The sequence below is a fragment of the Amphibalanus amphitrite genome, unplaced genomic scaffold, assembly GCF_019059575.1.
Source record: "Amphibalanus amphitrite isolate SeventyFive unplaced genomic scaffold, NRLGWU_Aamphi_draft 002057F_arrow, whole genome shotgun sequence".
NCBI classification, from domain to species: domain Eukaryota; kingdom Metazoa; phylum Arthropoda; class Thecostraca; order Balanomorpha; family Balanidae; genus Amphibalanus; species Amphibalanus amphitrite.
Genome location: NW_024883550.1, coordinates 10261 through 28975, shown reverse-complemented (window position 1 = coordinate 28975; position 18715 = coordinate 10261). Strand labels below are relative to the sequence as shown.

Below are 18715 nucleotides of genomic sequence, written 5' to 3'. Positions count from 1 at the left end.
TATCCATTACGAGTCTCACAACTTGTATATCTCGGATTTTTCCTGAAGGTCATGTAAGGTCAGGTCATTTTCGTGACCTCACCATTATAAATCAATGGGGAAGAAAAAACTGCTATTCTGGCGCCGGAAACGATCTCCAACTCTCTCAAGCACACAGAATCGTGATTTTATGCACTCCTTGCAAGGTCAGATGCGTAACTTTTGCAATGTTGACCTTGCGTGACGTCATTTATGACGTCATCAAGGTTATATTAGTTTTTCGTCAATAACTCCCGATCAAATTGAGCTAACGAGTTGGGAATCCCACCAATGGACTCAGGAAGACCTTCCGAATCGAATGATTTGCGACATGACCTCTTTCGACCAGCTTCGTAACCTGGGGGCGCTGACCTGACCGTGACCTGAGGTCAACACCCTAAGTTGACCTGACCCAAACAAAAAGTATATCATTCGACGCGCCTGAGTGAGGCGAACACGATGCTGCCAAAATCGCGGCTCTGCGGCCATTTTTGCGAAGTTATTCACCAAAAACTGAATCGTACCTTGGGGCACTTGACCTGACCTCAGAGGTCACCAGTTGACCCAGGACATTAAAATCGGGTACCAATCTCTGCGTCTCGTAGCGGCGCACACGCTCGTTTTTCCGTGACGCGCTAGCTCCACCAGGGGCGAAACGGCGAGGGGGGTCGTACCCGCCCCCCCCCCCCTCCTCGGCCGGCGCGTATGTTGAAAACCAATAGGTCCAGCGAGGGTTAAAACATTGGGGAATGCGCATATCGGTAGATTAGCTCCCGAAGTGATACCATCTGATCACAATAATGCAAAGTTGTGCTTTTATGTGCTAATTACGCGGCCATGGGGTCACTATCTAGTCATTCTCTGGTGGCACTTGGGCGAATCAACTCACGTGACACAGACGGTCACAGATATAGTATCCTCATCATTGGTAATCTTCTCTGGGGCCGTGATATCAACGTCGAACTTGGCTAGCGGCGACACGTCCCCCACATGGAACTCTTCCCAGTGGTAGAAATCATCAGTTTTGTAGTGCATCTTCCAGTCTTCCCTCTATGGATATGCAAAATGGCACGGTACTGTCAGACCATGGTTCCTGGCTTATGCTATTTTAATGACAATGGATATTGGAGGAATCGTATAATACATGTCAATATTGTGTTGACCCGCGCACCGACGATGGGGCGGTTACCCCCCCCCCCCCCTGAGGGTTTTCGTAAATAGCGCAGAAGCAAAATTTGGCATGACTATTTTCTAATAGATTTTACACATGGTGTGCAAGATTGAACCTCCTAGCTTCTAAGGGCAGGTCACCAAGTCACTTTGAATGACCCAGCCTCAAGTCACTTTTTGCAACTTTGCCACAGTGTCAGAGCTACAGTAGATGACTGATACCTTTGAAAGTCGCAGGATGTTATTAGGTGATTAGTAGCTACAATCTGTATATCTAGGAATTTTGATCTCGATGACCTAAGTTCAGGTCAATTTCTCGACCTCCCCATTATAAGTCAATGGGGGAAAATCAACTCCCTGTTTTTTTTTTCACTAAAACTCGTCGGAATGGCCCCATATACCATACATGACTTCATATATGATCAACCTTCACTGCCTTGAGGTCTGTTTTGCTGTTGGTCAGCTTTAACCCGCGCACCGACGGGGGTCTGCGCCAACTTAGAACCGACGGGGGGGGGGCGGATAACCGCCCTCCCCCCCCCCTGAGATCTTGAGAACGAAGCAACTACGAGCATCAAGCTTCTAGCATAGAATAGGATGCGCCGTTTTGATTGTCCTTTCCTAACCTGTCTTGTTGCATTAGATACACCGAACAAAAATGATAGACGAACGCGTTTCGGCTAAATCACCGTCATCAGCGTCTAAAAAGGAGAGCAAGAGCAAGGGTTAAAGCAGACTCTTGCTCTCCTTTTTAGACGCTGATGACGGTGATTTAGCCGAAACGCGTTCGTCTATCATTTTTGTTCCGTGTTATTATACTTGTCACAACTGAAATACAATTAGATACACCGTTGCATATAGTTGCCTCAACCTGAACTGCCATTGTAAGAGGTCTTTGGATGTCGCTTCTACACATGCGCACAGTAAAGTAGCCATCCGCTACGACTCACCACGTATCCATCTTTTGTAACTGTGGATGGTTCTTGGCCATCCCGAAACTGAAAAGGACATCATTTCAGATTATCGATATGCAAAGAAGGGCTGAAATGTGAAATAACTAGCGAATGCAACCAAGAGACTTGTTAGCAGGCTTAGTCCCTGCCGTTATTTGACAAGTCAGCACAGTGCACACAAAGCACACACATTGACAGAAATGCGTCAGGTAAAGTATCTGGAGGTATCTTACCGGCACAAGTTCTTCTGCAATGTGAAAGTCGAAAGAAGCCACTCCTAATTTGACGGGCGTGTCTCTCCATTGAGCCACCCGATCTCCATAGGGATTTGTCACCCATGCCTCTTTAACCCTCGCCCTGGCAGGGGGGGGGGGTCGATGCGACCCCCCCCCCTAAGGTTTTTCGAAGATAGCGTAAAAACGGCGGCGCGCAGCGCCGCCAAATTTGGCACAGCCTATGGGGCAACCTTTTTACATATGACCTGAAAATTTCAGGTCCGGGTGACCTTGGGTCAGGTCACCAGGTCAGAAAAACCGGTACAAGGTCATGGTCAAATTTCAATTTTCTTTTTGCACCTGTCCAACTCACAGTTTTTCACTGATTTCCTTCAAACTTTCAGGATGTGCTAAGTTCACCGAGTTGTATAACATATAGTTCGGGTTTTTTGAGGTCACTGACCTGAGGTCAGTTAGAGGTCATTACGTCGTAATGTTAAGCCTATGGGAAAATACTAAATTCGGAAAATACTGGAGATATCCGCTCCGTTCTATCATTTTTGTGCTTTGAAACCACAGTACTTAACAGCAGGTCACTTGGTGCTTCTTTGTTTGGTGTACTTATCCATGGGTCAGGTCAAATGAGGTCAACTGAGGTCAAATGACGTTTTTGCCAATAACTTGGCACATAATGACGCTAGAGCTTAAAAAATGGTATCATTGTGTTCCTGGTGATCAGCCGAATCGAATGATATACGATATGACGCAATTTGGTTAACTTGAACTTAATTTATTAATTTAAGTTTACTTAAAATTTAAGAAAAACTTTAAGTACACGTGAGCAGGCTAACAAGTATATCATTCGACGCGCCTTGACGTGCTGAGTTCACTGGTGCTTTTCTTTTTGCTCTATCTTAATTAGATCAAAAGTTATAAGCGAAAAACTTTTGACCTGTTTTTAGCGAAATTTTTACATTTATACCCCCCAAAACCCCCCTAAATATTGACCTAGAGCAACCAAATTTGCACAGGGGCGAGAACTCCAGGGGGCCCACCTACCTGCCAAATTTGGTGTTTCTAGGTGCCATAGGAGCCAATCGCGAGGGGGGGGGTCGCATCGACCCCCCCCCCTGCCAGGCCGTGTTATGAAAAATGCCCTGCCAGGGCGAGGGTTAATCTGGCGATATATATATAACGAAAGTCAGCGATGATGGCTTTCCTGAGGGTGGCTTAGTTACACAAAGTTGACCCGTTTATTGAATTTAAGTCCGCATTAAGCTACCGAGCTGAATCAACTCGGCTGGTGTCGGATTTTCCAGTGGTTTGGTATCGATTTCCCAGTTATCTACAACTGTCACCATTATTATGAAACTACTAAATAAATGACTGACATAATAATTAATAACATTTCTAAAAATGTGTCATATCTCAAACCAGACTCCCTTAAATTCAATGCCATTATAGTGAACGCGCCATTTTGTTTCCAGCGGCTGCCATGGTTACCGTTTGTGAGCGGCCGAGTCCGCCGAGTGGGCGGAGCCTCCAGTCGAGCAGCAGCAGCTGAAAGTGGGCGTGGTCTCCAGGCCGGTACTGTGGCTTGTCGTGATTGGTCAGCTTAATAGGAGGCGTGCCCCGAAGTATCTTAATCTGTTCGCAGGAGATGGTGTCAACTGGAGCTTTTTGAGACGTCAAACGGTCAGGGGTCGGAGGGGTCAGCAAGGGGTCAGACGGCAACTGATATCGGTCAGTGGTCAGAGGTCAAATGGTTCGGTCAATAGTCAGACAATATAACCAGATGATATCAGCTAAGGAGTCATAATCTACATAGGCCCAGTTCATAAAAAAGAGCTCGATGATTAGTGTCACTGCTACGTCCTCGAAGGGACACTTTCGGTACAGTTGCTGTTGTGTGTAAGTTTTTTTTATTTTATTTTTATTTTTTTTTTCAATTTATTACCAGCACGAACATCATTTGACATTCTTAACATTGTTAACAGGCTAACAAACTGATGTTATACCCCAAAGTATCAATTACATGGCGCTCCGAGCCTTCCAACACGCCAGACCAGCGGCAAAGGCGCTGTCGGCTGGCCCTAACCAGACCCATCGGCGCTGCGTCCACCCACGCACCCGTCACCCCCTCCCCATCCCGGCACCCACCCACGGACATCGCCAGGTCCCCCCCCCCCCTTCACCGGTACCCAACCACTGGACACATACGACCGGTGACCCAACGCTCGGCTAGACATCGGGCTGGGCAGGGAACATCAGCAATCAGGCTGTTGTGTGTAAGGTTGGCTATAGCCGTTTTCACGACGGGCTATCCGGCGAATGCACCCAATTTGACCAAATCTGCACCTAATCTCTTTTACAGCAAATATCTTCATTTTATGAACTCATTTCGGTGTTTTAATCGATGGTGCTCTCTGATAATATGACAAAGTAGGCATATACAGGGTGATCCAAAAAATTTGGAACCCCTAACTTAACCCATTAATGCCGGAATTTTTATTTTTTGATTCTTAAGTTGTCCTCAACAAATGTTAGCCACACTAGTCCCAGTAAGAAAACTGTGCAAGCTTAAAAAAAATTGTTCCATCGGTTCTCAAGTTATAAGCATGGGTCATAAATGACCCAACCGGCATTAGTATAGTCACAAATAAGGAGTTATCACGAAAACCACTTTAGCTAGATACCTTATTGTGTATACTGTATAGCGGTGTCAGCCAAACAATATTAAGAGGCACTGCATTGCAATGCTTTGCAACGTCTCATTGGCGAGGCCGTTGGTGCCGCTGGCAGGCCTGTGTGCCCTTGTTAGGCCTCTGGTGCTCCATAGGCCTGACAGGCCTGTAGTGTCCCTGGAAGGACTGTGGTGCCCCTGGGACCTGACTAGCCTGGGGTGCCCCTGACAGGCTTGTGGAGTCCCTGACAGGCCTGCGGTGCCATTGCTTGGCCTGCGGTGCCCCTGACAGGCCTGTGGTGCCTCTGGCGGGCCTGTGGTGCTCGTGCTAGGCCGCTGGTGCCCCTGGGTCCTGGCAGGACTGTGGTGCCCTTGGCAAGCCTGAAGTGCTCCCGACAGGCCCGTGGAGCCCTTTACAGGCCCAAGGTGCCCGTGCGAGGCTGGTGGTGCCCCTGTGAGGTCGATGGTGCCCCTGGCAGGCCTCTGGTGCCCCTGGCAGGTCTGTGGTGCCCCCTGGCAGACCTGTGGTGCTCTTGCTAGGCCGGTGCTCCTGCAGGCCTGTGGTGCCCCTAACAAGCCTGTGGTACCTCTGACAGGCCCGTGGTGCCTCTCGGCCGGCCGAGTCGTCGGCCCGCCCTGCGTCACGGCCCCGCACGACCGGTCGACTCATGCTATCCCAACAACGCAACACTAGGCCTGTGGTGCCCCTGTCAGGCCTGTGGTGCCCCTAATAGGTCGGTGTTGCCCCCGGGCCCCAAGGGAGGTCATGAGTGACCCATATGACCCCTCTCCTTTGGATCCGCCACTGTGATCTGATCACAACACCCTGAAATAAATAATCGTATAATCATCAGTTGCTTCCCTTGTATTCAACATACGATAAAATTGACAACACTATTGCCGGCTGGGTCATTTATGACCCAAAGATATTTTTCGAGGAAAAAAGTTATCCGATGGCGACAAGAAGGGCAAAATTATACATCATGCCTTTTTCAGACAAATTTAAATGCCAGGTGGACGATCATTCAACAGATTGTAAAGTGCAAACATAATATAATATTACTTTTTTGGGCGGCGCGCCATTGCCAGTGACCGGCGGCTGTGCAGTCCCGTCGTCTTTGGCTCCAGAAACGTCAGTGGACGAGCTCACACAAGTTTTATGCGGCTCAGACGCTCGCCAATGAACCCACAAATCCAACAAAACACACGCACAAGTTCCTCAAAGTGCCACTTGCCTGCATTGAGAAAAAACATTAAAATTTTGCTTTTGGGTCATATATGACCCAAGCGGCATTAATGGGTTAAAATGTCTCTAAGTTCGAAAGTCTTCATTTCATTGACAAATTGCGAACACCATTAGAAAGAGCATTAAATCCTCTATAAAATCACGTCAAATTGGTGAATGTATGTTGTAAAGCATTGGCACACTATTAGCTTTTGGAATGAACGTCAGAAAACTGAGTGAAACGAAATCGCCCAATGTTAACAATGCGCTGAAATCCGTTAGCACTCTATCTGTTGTCTTTCTGCGAATAACTCCACATCCAAATTCAATTTTATTTCATTAAAGTTAACACAGAAGCACACAGTAGAACAGATATGTACACGCGTCCTAGCTTCCGCTGTTCATCACAGCATGTGCTCAACGCGAGCTCCGGGGGCCGTCACGCAGACCTGCAAGTGCTTGGGGACAGCTCCGACCGCGGGCCAGCAGTCTCTGGGAAATTGGTCCCAGCAGGCCGCAAGTCTTTTCTTTCCTTACAATAGCACGTGAATGAGCTATTTTTATTCATGAACCTCCAAAAAGCGACATGGTCAGAACAGCAAACCGTCAATCACTGATTTGCGCATAGTATGTTCAAAACCGTTTCACTGAGTTTCGTGACACAAATTTTATAGGCATATGTCTAGGGCAATATTGATAATAATAAGTAAGTACAATCAACTTGGTTTTATAGAGAATTGAACGCTCTTTCTAATGGTGTTTGCAATTTATCAACAAAGTGGAAATTTTCTGACTTATAGACATTTTAAGTTAGGGGTTCCAATTTTTTTGGATCACCCTGTATAAGCAATAAGTGCAACCCTATCTGATAAGCTACTAAGAGACACACTGAACATAATTTGACCAAATCTGCATCTAATCTGCACCAGATGTGCACCAAATGTGTACCAGATGGCCGTCGTGAAAACGGCTTATGTGAACCCATTTGTCCGGCCACCCTTTCCAATAAATGCCACTTAATTAAAGGGACCCTCCCACCTTCAAAAAAGTTAATGAATTGGCATGAAAGTGATGTCGCTCGGTTCAGAAAGGCAAAAACGAATATTTACCAAATTTCATCGAAAAATAATCACTGGTTTTCAAGATATTATACTTTTACTTTTGTTTACTTTTTGGGATCTCCGCTGTTCCTAGCGACTTTATTTGAAAGTGCGGCATTTGTTGCGCGCAAAGCAGCATATACCACCGCGTGCTACAAAACGTTTTAGTCAAACATAACGGACGTTCGAAAGCCTGATGACATCATCAGATTCCCGTGATGGTTAAGAGATAGGGACCACGCTGGTCCCACCCTGCAAGTAAAGGGGAGAAATTTCTTGAACACCATAAAGCTGCCGGGGTTGCGACCAGGATAAATGGTGGTTTCTGAGCCTGGCCGCAAACTTGGCTATCTCAACTCAAAACTAATGTTAAGGTGGGAGGGTCCCTTTAAGCGCAAAGGCTCTATAGAACCTTACTCATCTATACATAAACCGGACCCTGGCTCACAAAGCATCCCATGAAATCCGCGTCTATACAACCCCATTTTCCAATAATTCCCCTTTTAGTGGGCTCACAACTCGCACGACCTCTGGCCAGGGACGTCACCTTTTCGGGCCCTGCTGTGAAGAGACCGTCGTGGGCGTTGAGTTTCAGAGACACCTTGGCCTCCTTGTGGTCTGAGATGTTCAATGGCACGGGAACGGAGACGCAGTCGCTGCTGTCAACTGCGAGAAAAAGAGGAACAAAAGAAAAGACATGCGTTATCATTGAGAACAGGAGAGCAGTGCTCCCTGAAAGACAGAAAAACTGTAGCATTTATCTCCGCGTGTGGGTGTCGGCCATAACAGAGAAAAGTTTGATTCTGATTTTGATTCGACTGATAAAAATGTTGGCCTGTAGTTTGAAAAAAAAAATGATTTACATCAATGCTGAATACGAGTAATTACGACTGATCTAAAAATGACGCAAACGACAACTTATAGGTTGATAGTAACTGAAAAGAAAGCCGAGTGAAATCGCATAAAATCTTGATTAATTCCGAATCCTATTACATGTCTAAAACAAATGAAGCTGATTAAATTATGATTTTAGCTGATAGTTGGCCACGATAATCGAATCCTATTGCGAGCCTATCCAAAACGGAATCAATTTGGGAATCAAAATCGACCCCGTTGTAATCAGGCAGAAGTCTGGCAATATCCTCCGACTGTTGCTAGTGAACACTGTATCGCCAATCAGCGAGGCGCTGTACTCACTTATCACTAATCACCAGTGGCTAATCGATCAATCCAAAACACATATGGTTAGTAAATAGTACTGCACACTGAAGTGTAAACAATGACACTCCCCAATATCCGCACTAAACATCAAGCCGCATCTCTCGAGCTTCCTCACCTATCCCCTATGTAGCGCGCATAAGGAATGGGTACATGTAGGCGTAGGAGCAGGGGGGCCGGGGCCATGCCCCATCTTTTCAGCCATTTTGAAGAGAAGAATCTTTATTTTTGATTTCGATACAACACTAAGAGCAGGAAATGGTTCAACAAGGTGGGATGAGCACAAAACTGCAAAAAAAAAAATCATCATAGGGATATTGTGGCTCCCACAAAGTGGCATTGAGGTTTCGCTGCTCCCCTTCCCCAACACACTTTTCGTGAGATTCCTACGTCCATGTAAATTGCATATATGATCTGTAAATATTACCAACCTGATCTGAGACTGCGGGAGTATCGGGGAAAGCCGCTGGGAGGCTCGGGAGTATCGTCACATCCTCCAAATGGCTGGCCAGGGGGCGGCGGTCGACACAGTGCTGCGATACGTGGGGGAGCTCGTCCTGAGGGAGGAGAGCGACGCACGCCCGTAGTCACATTGATGACCGTGATCGAGGAGGAGGAGGGAAGAAGACATAGTGACCCTCTATACTACGATCCTCAATATAGAAGGCATCCCAATCACTTAGGGCCAGAAGCCATCATCATGCTTCTGTGGTGTGCGGTGTTCTATATTTTCGACATATGAACAACCAACAAAATTTCTCTCAGTGAAGTCGCTAACGACGAAAGACTCTTTCAAATATTTAACCCTCGCCCGCACATGCCATTTTCCCATCCTAGAACGCACATGGGGGGGGGGGGTGGTTGCCACCCCCCCCGCGCCATTTCGTTCCTGTTCGAGATAGAGCTTAGCGGTAAAGACCAAAAAGATTCTTTGGGAAGAGACGAATCCAATGATACCCAGTTTTACCTTCTCAGGTCAGTCATTGACCTTCCAGGTCAGGTCAAACTAAAAAATGTTGCTGTTTTGGGTCACCGTTGGATATCAAGTGCGCTGCTTATCATATACCGATAACGATGCCGTTTTCTGGTGCCAAGCCAGCTAGAACCTCTTTCTCACACTACCCGACCAGGTTTTTGCTGCTGAGGTCATTTCAGGTCAAGTTAGGTCAAGGTCAATTATATGTGTTTGTATGTGTGTGTGTGTCTGTGTGTATACTGATGTGTGCACCGATTGTTTATGTGTCCATATTACATGAAATCATGATCTGAGAAGCTTTTACCAAAAATGCAGTCAAAAAACTTCACAAAAAGTAAATTCCGCTTGCCTAAAACGCAATTATCTTAGATGACCTAGGTTGACCTTGACCTTGACCTTGACATCTGTACATCGTCGAACAACATGTTCCATGATGGGTGGGAGGTAAGACTGGTAAAAAAGGCCGAAATCAAGGTGTCAAAAGCTCACAAGGCCCATAGCCAACGCAAGATGTCGAGAATTGGCCATTTGGGTCATGACATGACCTGAAAAACAAGGTCATATCTCCGAAACCAAAGGTCACAGAAACTTGAAATTTTCAGTGGACATCAAGGAAGGATAGAGGAGCAGCTATACGAAAAATCAGCCTTCTAGCTCCAAAAATGTTGAGTGCAGAGCAGAAAGACTACCTGGGGGGGGGGGGTGGCAACCACCCCCCCCCCCATGTGCGGGCGAGGGTTAATATCTGTTGTACTTACCTACCGTGCTTACTTAACAAAAATTAGCAGGGTTAGCGCTGTGAATTATTTGCGATACATTACATCTGACACCAACCCTGCCCTAGTCTGTATTGAGTTTAAGCATAAGAGGTAACTGGTATGTGCAGCTGTCATGAGAGCTCGCGGTTGTATCGACTATCTCCCTGAGGTAATGGGTGACCTATGCATGGCTACCGCTCCCCTGCCGAGCCTCAACTTGTTGATGTCTGGACTCTGGAGGTCAATCTTGCCAGGCTCGATAGGATATCTATTGCAAAGTGTTGTTGCTATTGCAAGACTGGATTGATTGATGAATGCAAACATAGCCAAACATTTCAGAACAGGCATTCTGAAAGGTCACAATAGCTACGACTTGCAAAAGGTTATTGCAATGTCATGTTTGGAGTTGGATAAATACGGAAAGAGCAGACCTGCAGCAACAACTTATATGTCAAAGGTGATGTCTTGGTGTTTATCAACTTCAACCGGCAGTTGCTGGGTTATTTTGACACACGCTACTTGGTGTGGGGGAGGAGCGTTAACGCCCCCCAGCTGGTAGCTTGAGAAATCATGGATGCAACGAAACACGCCAGGCGGCAAACGAAAGAACGCGACGAGACGATTCGAATGAGTACTATAGGCGTATGTTTAAGTATAGCGTTATGAGGAAAATCATTGAAATTACGCTACGAGTCATTTGACCTTATCCTCACAGTAAAATGTGATGGCAAAAATACAATACAAAAACGACATATTTCGAGCACTTCTCTTTCTCAATCGGTTCGTAGGCTAGAAAAAGTGCAAAAACACGTCTCACTTTAAAGTAATAATTCGTCACAATTGCCACTTTAAGCCCAACATATCATCTATCGCGTGACAACTGTAAAAATTTCCCTCCCATACCAAAGCACACAATATATTACTCTTATATAGTATAATATACCAGTAAAACAGCTTATAGGGCGACAAACGGAGCGAACGAGAGGGTGAGCCTTGCACGTGCAAAATTGCGAGGGGTACCTCCAACTGACTTGTGCACGGCACCCATCTAACCGGTCTAGGTATAGCAATGTGTCAAATTTGAGCGCAATCGGCCTAGCCGTTCTCGAGATCTGGAAGCGGCACCCTGCACGTGCGCACGGCAAAATGGGTCCTAACTCCTAACTGACTTATACACGGCACACTACTAACCGGTCCCTAACCATGTACCAAGTCTAAGCGCAATCGCTTCAACCGTTCTCGAGATCTGAAATCGACCCCTGCATGAGTGCGCACGTGCAGCAGCACCCCAACTGTGGCACTGCCAAGCAGGGGTGGACAATTGTGCCGAGTTGGGGTAGCACGAGCCTTCCCACTTTGGCTGAACGCACAGGTTTTAGCCCTCTTGGATAGGCACCAAGTTTTTTTCTAGTTAGGATTTTTCCTGGTAAAAGTTCACCCCACAACAACAGCACACACACCAAACAACAGCACACAAATCAGCAGCAAGTCTCAGCAGCAAGTTCTATGTAAGTAACCAAATTTATCGGTCTCGCCTATCTGGCACCTTTTCGGCCTTCCCTTTGTTTTGCTCCCCACCAGACGCCACATGAGCCGGTTTAACGTAGTCTTTTGCCTTTGTTTTAGTTCTTGGGCCGGAATTAAATAGCCGGCATTAACGTAACGTAAACGGAAGATCTGGCCAATTGCCAGCTAGTAACTTTCCCCCTCCCCGGCTATAGCCTGACGGCTTGCCGGGAGGAAAAAACCTTCCCAATTCCACGCCGGCTGTGCCGGCTTGGCTTTGGAGACGCACTAGACGGCCGAGGTCAAGGTCACCGCTAGGGCGACGGGGGATTTGCTGCGCCCGTGCAGCCCCCAACTCGGCATATTTCTTCACCCCTGCAGTCTAGTGGGTATACCTACCTACATGCCAACTTTCAGCGCCATCGGCCCAGTAGTTACCGAGATATTGCAATTGTTACAAAGCTGACACCTCTTCGTTTTGCATGTGGCACTTGCATAAAGCGTCACCCACATGCATCGGGAGTAGTCCAATACTGGGTATGTACAAGGAATGAAGCTACCCTACAAAAATATACCGCATGTAAATTGGTCAAGTGGTTGCTGAGATATAAGCCTCGCAAAAGCGTTACAGGCCGGGCCGGGCCGGGCCGGGCCGCTCATACTGAGATTTTTCCGTTATATGGGAAAGACTACGCTCGATTCGCTCGCTCCGTAACAATATATAGTGTAATATATAGTGTAATATTAGGTACTCTTATATAGTGTCATATTGTTACTCTTATATAGTCAGATCTGACTTGTGAACCGGTGGCCAGAGCCAAATTGTGAACGAGCCAAAACATTGATAGTTTTTACATTTATCCGACCCGCGACGATTTCGGTGAACTCGAGGCCGATAAAATTAGGTTTCGCTCGGTAGTTTTTCCAGGGATATTAGACGTCATTTGATTTTTGACAATCTGTCAAGTAGTTTCGGAGTTTGGAAGGGGGCTATGAATAGCCCACCCTCACCCCAGTGGGCGCGTTTTAGAAATACCCCAGTGGTGCACGGGTTAAATAAAGCCATAGCCGTGCCGGGCCGGTGCTCGGCGCCAACCGCGCCAAAGGTCAAATTTTGCCTTTTTACAAATCGGTTCATAATTCGGGAACGAACAGAGCTATACAGCTTTCGGGTCTGAATGTTGGGGAGGGCCTGTCTTTTGTCTAGCTCTGGTGGGGAAGCCGCATAGCCGGCATAGAGCGTCTGCCGTCTGCGACCCGCCCGCGAACGCTACACGTTCCAACCTCAGCAGGGTATAGAGAGGAGAGGAGAGCAGGATGAGTCTCCTGGCAGTTTGGCCCTCGCTCTATTTTGTGTAAGATGTATCCATTTTAAAGCTACGAGGATGAGGGCATACAAACTTAAGTGTTAAAAAATGATCCTCGCACAAGCACTTAGAACTTAAAAAAACTGCAATATTGTGACGTTAAGCGAGAGCGATGGAACCATTACACTCTACGATTACCAACAATATCATAAATATCATAAACAAGAAATAGCCACGTTTATGACTAGGCTCCCAACAAAAGCAGCAACGGGAAAAGTAACATTGTCACCCACAACACAACCACGGCAACATCACAAACGCAAACAACAACACTAACCGTCAATAAACCGTGTACAGGACTCGACTAGGCGCAAGGGCCTCTTCCGGACTCTCTCTCCTCTCTCTCTCTCTCTCTCTCTCTCTCTCTCTCTCTCTCTCTCTCTCTCTCTCTCTCTCTCTCTCTCTCTCTCTCTCTCTCTCTCTCTCTCTCTCTCTCTCTCTCTCTCTCCACCGCTGTAACACCCACCTTCAGTGGTAGGCAGAAAGTTCTTCTCGACCGAGAACAGCGGGTGGTGGTCGTCAGTGGTGAAGTTGAGGACCAGCCTGTTGATGTGGCCGTCGAAGTTGCGGAAGTTTAACAGGTAGTTGCAGGCGTCATCAGGCCCAGCGTGCAGAACGTTTGGCAGGGACAGAAGGAACGAACTGCAGAGAGACAGAGCGGATCAGTTGAAAACCCCATCGATAGTAGCCGCTTTCACGACGGCCATCTGGTACACCTTTGGTACACATTTGGTCAGATTTGGTGCAGATTTGATCAAATTAGATTCCGTGCGTTTCTTTGTAGCTATTAGCTATGGTTGCGCTAGCTCCTTATATGCCTTCTTCGTCATAGTATCAGACATTATCATCGACCAAAACACTGATATGGATTCATAATTTACGCATATTAAGTAAGATTGGGTGTAAAAGACATTTGATACAGATTTGGTCAAATTAGGTGCATTCGCCAGAAAGTCCGTCGCGAAAACGGCTCATAAATGGAGAATAATTGAAACGCTCGTTATTAGAAGAAAAAAAGGAATGCAAATTACCAAGCAGCCTAGGTGTAAGATGTCACGTATTCACTTATATTATACGCCTCGGCAGGTAATCACGTAAGTAGCACGTAAGCACCGGTCCGCACCGGTCACCGCCTCAGACCAGACTGCCGGCCGCATCAGCGGCCCGACCTCGGGCCAGTCACGGTCACGTGACTAGCGCCCGCGGCGCACACCAAGACCCAACTCGGCGGCCAGCGCGCCGCCAGCCGGCCAACCGACCGGCTCACTATAACTATAATCATCATAACCTCTACATAGGAACTTCACACGTGAAACATCCCACCGAGTTTGGCTGCGATGAGATTGCATCACGCTGACCTTTTGTCCTCCTCGAGAAGTGCTGGATATTCTGCCGTGGTGCCCATTAGGGTGTGTCATTTTGGGCACTTTTTTCGCAAAACATGGTGCTCCACTGATTTTATCGTGCCCCAGACACGTAGAAACCGTGTGACATTTTTTATTTCCCCCAAATATTAACACCCATGCGGCGCCGACCGCCGACACTTTGGCCTATCTCTCAGCATTAGCGACCTCAGCGCCCCTAGCGGCAATGTTTTGAACTAACACGCCCGCTATGCTTTGTGAGCTTACGATCATTAAATGCATTTTACCGAAATGACGCCTTGCTGTTGGCTTGTCTGGCACTCAGAATGTTGGTGAAAATGTGATGTTATGCATCTTAAAGCACGAAATAGTTCTGTGTTAATGTATATTGCATAGTACTACCCCCGATCCCCGTCCTGGTCTGACGGGATACGTACGAGCGCATGTTTATAGTGCCTGCTATTAGGTGTCTCATGTTTTTTTTTTTGTAGCGTCGTTCCCTGCATAGACCCCGGGGAACAGGGGGGGGGGGCAGTGGGGGCGCTTGCCCCCCCCCCCTCCAACTTGAGAGCCGAGTGGGCGCCGCCCCCTCAACATTGATGCAACGATGAAGGATCTCTGCTCCCTTTTATGGACCTACATGTCTGTTTTTGTATAAACATCAGCACAAGGTATTTCTCTTGCATGTGAAGTGAATGGTTTCTGCTGACTCGGCATCGATTTAAGAACACCTGCTATTATCATCCCACTTTGATTTTATCTGAACTTGATCATAACTTTGGTAGGTCAGATTTTATACTGGACCATTTTGGTTCCGGATGGTATTTGATTTGGCGTGATGAGAACATTATGACGTACAACGGTGGTAAAGTCGTTGATTGATACAGGTTTACTCGCTCCGGTGGGAGGCAGTAGCGGCGGAACACCTTCAATTAAGTGGAGGGGGGGGGGGGACACTGCCGACTTTTGGTCCCATTCTTTCCATGCAACGCCCATAGGGCTAATGTTAAAATGCCCAAATCAGAGGGGGCACGGTGCCCCGGTGCCCTCCCCGTTCCGCCGCCTATGGTGGGAGGGCGGCGTGTGGGACTCAGAAGGAGACTAATGGCTTGTGTTGTGCCTTTGGTAGGACCCTCAGTATCACCGATGCAGGGCCTTCAGAGCCTCCAATTAGGGGCCTTTAGAGGCACTGGTGTGGGGTCCTCACATACGCCCGTGTGGCCCCTCAGAGGTGCTAGTGTGAATCCCTCATAAGCACCGGTGAGGGTCCTCACAGAATACAGACGCCGTTGTGGACCCTCAGAGACACTGGTGTGGGTCCGTTACATGTGGGTGTGTGGCCCTTAGAGCTGCTGGTGCGAACCCTTTAAAAGTCGGCAGGGGGCCCTCAACGACCGGGGAGGGGGACCTCAGACCGGCAAGGGGCCCACAGAGGCCGGCGGCATCTTCAGAAGCCCTGTGGGGTCCTTAGATACCGACAAGGTACTCTGAGACGCCGGTGCGGCCCTCAGTCTCTGATGTAGGGCCCTCAGAGTTGCAGGTAGGTGGCCGTCAGATATGCTTTTGCCGAACCCTCACAGGCGCAGGTGTGGGTACCTCAGAGCCACCAATATAGGGTTGCATAAATGGTGTGGCACTGGCTTGGGGGACCCTCAGTGGTGTCCTTATGGGCCCTTAGAACCACTGGTGTGGGTCTCTCAGAGGTGCTGGTTGTGAACCCTCAGAGGCCCTGCTGAGTGCCCTCACGGTCTCCGTTACGGGATCCTCAGAAGCCGGCGTAGACCCTGACGGAGATCTTAGTGTGGCTACTTAGGGGCTCATGAGGTGCTCTTACGAGACCTGTGAGGTCTTTCTCAGCTGAAATATAGTCAGCGTGGACCCTCAGAGGTCAGTTGGTACCGCAGGGGTCTTTATGGCCGGGTGGGCTCTCAGAAGCACCAGTGAGGGCCCTCAGTCTCACAGTCGTCGTAATGGGGCCGTCTGAGACATTGGTGTGAGGCCATTACTGATTACAGGTTGGCGTAAGGCCCTAGATATGGCCCCTCTTGGGCCGGCAAGGACTCTCAGAGGCACGCTAGCGGCCATAAGAGGCCGGTAAAGGGCCCTCAGAGGCCGCCAGTAGCCTTCAGAAGCCGGCGTGTAACCCTCATGGACAATTTAGTGAGGCTTCTTTGGACTCACGAGGTGCTGTTACGAGCCCTATTCTTTCTGAATCGAAATATGGCCAGCATAGACCCTGAGCGGTAAACTGGTGCCACAGAGCCCCTCCGACCCGAGGGGTCCTCTGAATGCGATAGGGGGGGGGACTAGATGGCACGTGCCTCCTGGGACCCCCTGACTACGCTACTATTTCATATGCGTCATGTCAGGTATTTTGGGCTTGCACCCCAACTTGAAGAATGTTCCTGGGCCCCTGTGACAATATATTGCATTCATTATAGGTATTCGTCATTAGCTTGCACTCTCTGCAATCTACCCATACTATTATTTGTCCCTAGACGCGCTTACAGAAAGCAGGGATAAGCCCATACAGTCAACGGCCTGTTAGTTTCGCAAACAGCCGCCAGGGGCGCTAAGATCGCCTATGTTGTGAGATAGGGCAAACTTCTCTCGCTCGGCGCCGCCTGGGGGTTAAAATTTGCGGGAAATTAACAATGCCACGCCCTTTCCACATGAGTGGAGCACAATAAAATCGATGGAGCACCTTGCATTGCGATTAGTGACACACCCTAGTGCCCATCACCAGCACCAGAGCTGGCAACAGCACCGGTGGCCTCATGTCTGCGCTCTGCCGAGTGGCTGAGAGCGGGCCGAGATGCTGCTGAGAACCAACCAAAACGCTGCAGAGAACTTACTGAGTTCTCGGCTAAGATTCTCACACGTTATCAGCTGTCACCAGTGGTGCTGCCGGGCCGGGACCTCAGTCACCACTGACACCAGTGTTGGTCGGTCTTCAGATGGTGGCATCGTCGGCGGCAGGTGTTTATGATCTCGGACGAATTGTGTTTATCGGTAGATAACTGCAGTCAGCCGCTGGCCAGACGACGACATAGGATTGATCGCTGTGGAATGCTTAATCAACAATTGGTACGGGACCTTTGAGCATGTTTTATTTCATAAGGAAGGTTTGCATGTTACAGAGTACAGATATCGTTGTTGGTATTTGAAAACTGGATGTTATTGTGAAACTAGTCATAGTATACGGAGAAATGATTGAAATTAATATGAGCGGCCTGGCCCGGGCCGGCATGGAACGCAATTAATGGATTATTTCTCAGAAATTGCTGGGACGATTGAAATGCAGTCTTTTTTGTTGGGTAGCCCCATACTATCTGTCGCTTGAACAGTCAAAGATGTTTAACCTTCGCCCGCACATGTCATTTTCCCATCCTAGAGCGCACATGGGGCCGGGGGTTGCCACTCCCCCCCCCCCCGCGCCATTTCGTTCCTGCTGGAGATAGAGCTTCGCGGTAAAGACCAACAGATTCTTTGGGTAAAAACAAATACAATAGTACTCAGTTTTATCTCATTACGAGTATGTCGTCCCTGTTACCTACATGAACTCATGAAATGAGAAGCTTTTACCCAAAATGCAGTCAAAGGAACTTCACGAAAAGTAAATTCAGCTTGCCTAAAACGCAATACTTTTCGATGACCTAGGTTGACCTTGATCCTGACCCTGACATCTGTATGTCGTCGAACAGCATGTTCCATGATAGGTGGGAGGTAAGGATGGCAAAAAAAAAAAATCAAGGTGTCAAAAGCTCACAAGACCCATAGCCAACGCAAGATATTGGGTATTGATCATTTGGGTCATGACATGACCTGAAGAACAAGGTCGTATCTCCGAAACCAAAATCACAGAGACTTGAAATTTTTAGTGGACACAGAAAAAATAGAAAAGCAGCCATACGAAAAACCAAGCCTCTATCTTTCAAAATGTTTCGTGCAGAGCAGCAAACTATGTCCCCGTGGGGGGAGGGGGTGGCAACACCTCTCCCTCCCCCACCCACTTGATATTCCAACGGTGACCCAAAACAGCAACAATGTTTAGTTTGACCTGACCTGGAAGGTCAATGACTGACCTGAGAAGGTAAAACTGGGTATCATTGTATTCGTTTCTTCCCAACGAATCTTTTTGGTCTTTACCGCAAAGCTCTAT

The 18715-nt window shown here is 47.9% G+C and overlaps 1 protein-coding gene across 1 annotated transcript in view; it reads right to left on the bottom strand.

Moving 5' to 3' along the window:
* LOC122376221 (murinoglobulin-1-like) overlaps positions 1-14594 on the bottom strand; it is a 53003-nt gene extending 38409 nt beyond the window's left edge. The window contains exons 1-7 of the mRNA XM_043356006.1: positions 14548-14594; positions 13656-13831; positions 9014-9139; positions 7912-8030; positions 3860-4003; positions 2139-2186; positions 908-1068 (exon numbers count right to left, since the gene is read on the bottom strand). Coding sequence (XP_043211941.1) covers positions 908-1068; positions 2139-2186; positions 3860-4003; positions 7912-8030; positions 9014-9139; positions 13656-13831; positions 14548-14594 — 821 coding nt within the window. The remainder of the gene's footprint in view (positions 1-907; positions 1069-2138; positions 2187-3859; positions 4004-7911; positions 8031-9013; positions 9140-13655; positions 13832-14547) is intronic.
* Between the last annotated feature and the right edge of the window lie 4121 nt (positions 14595-18715).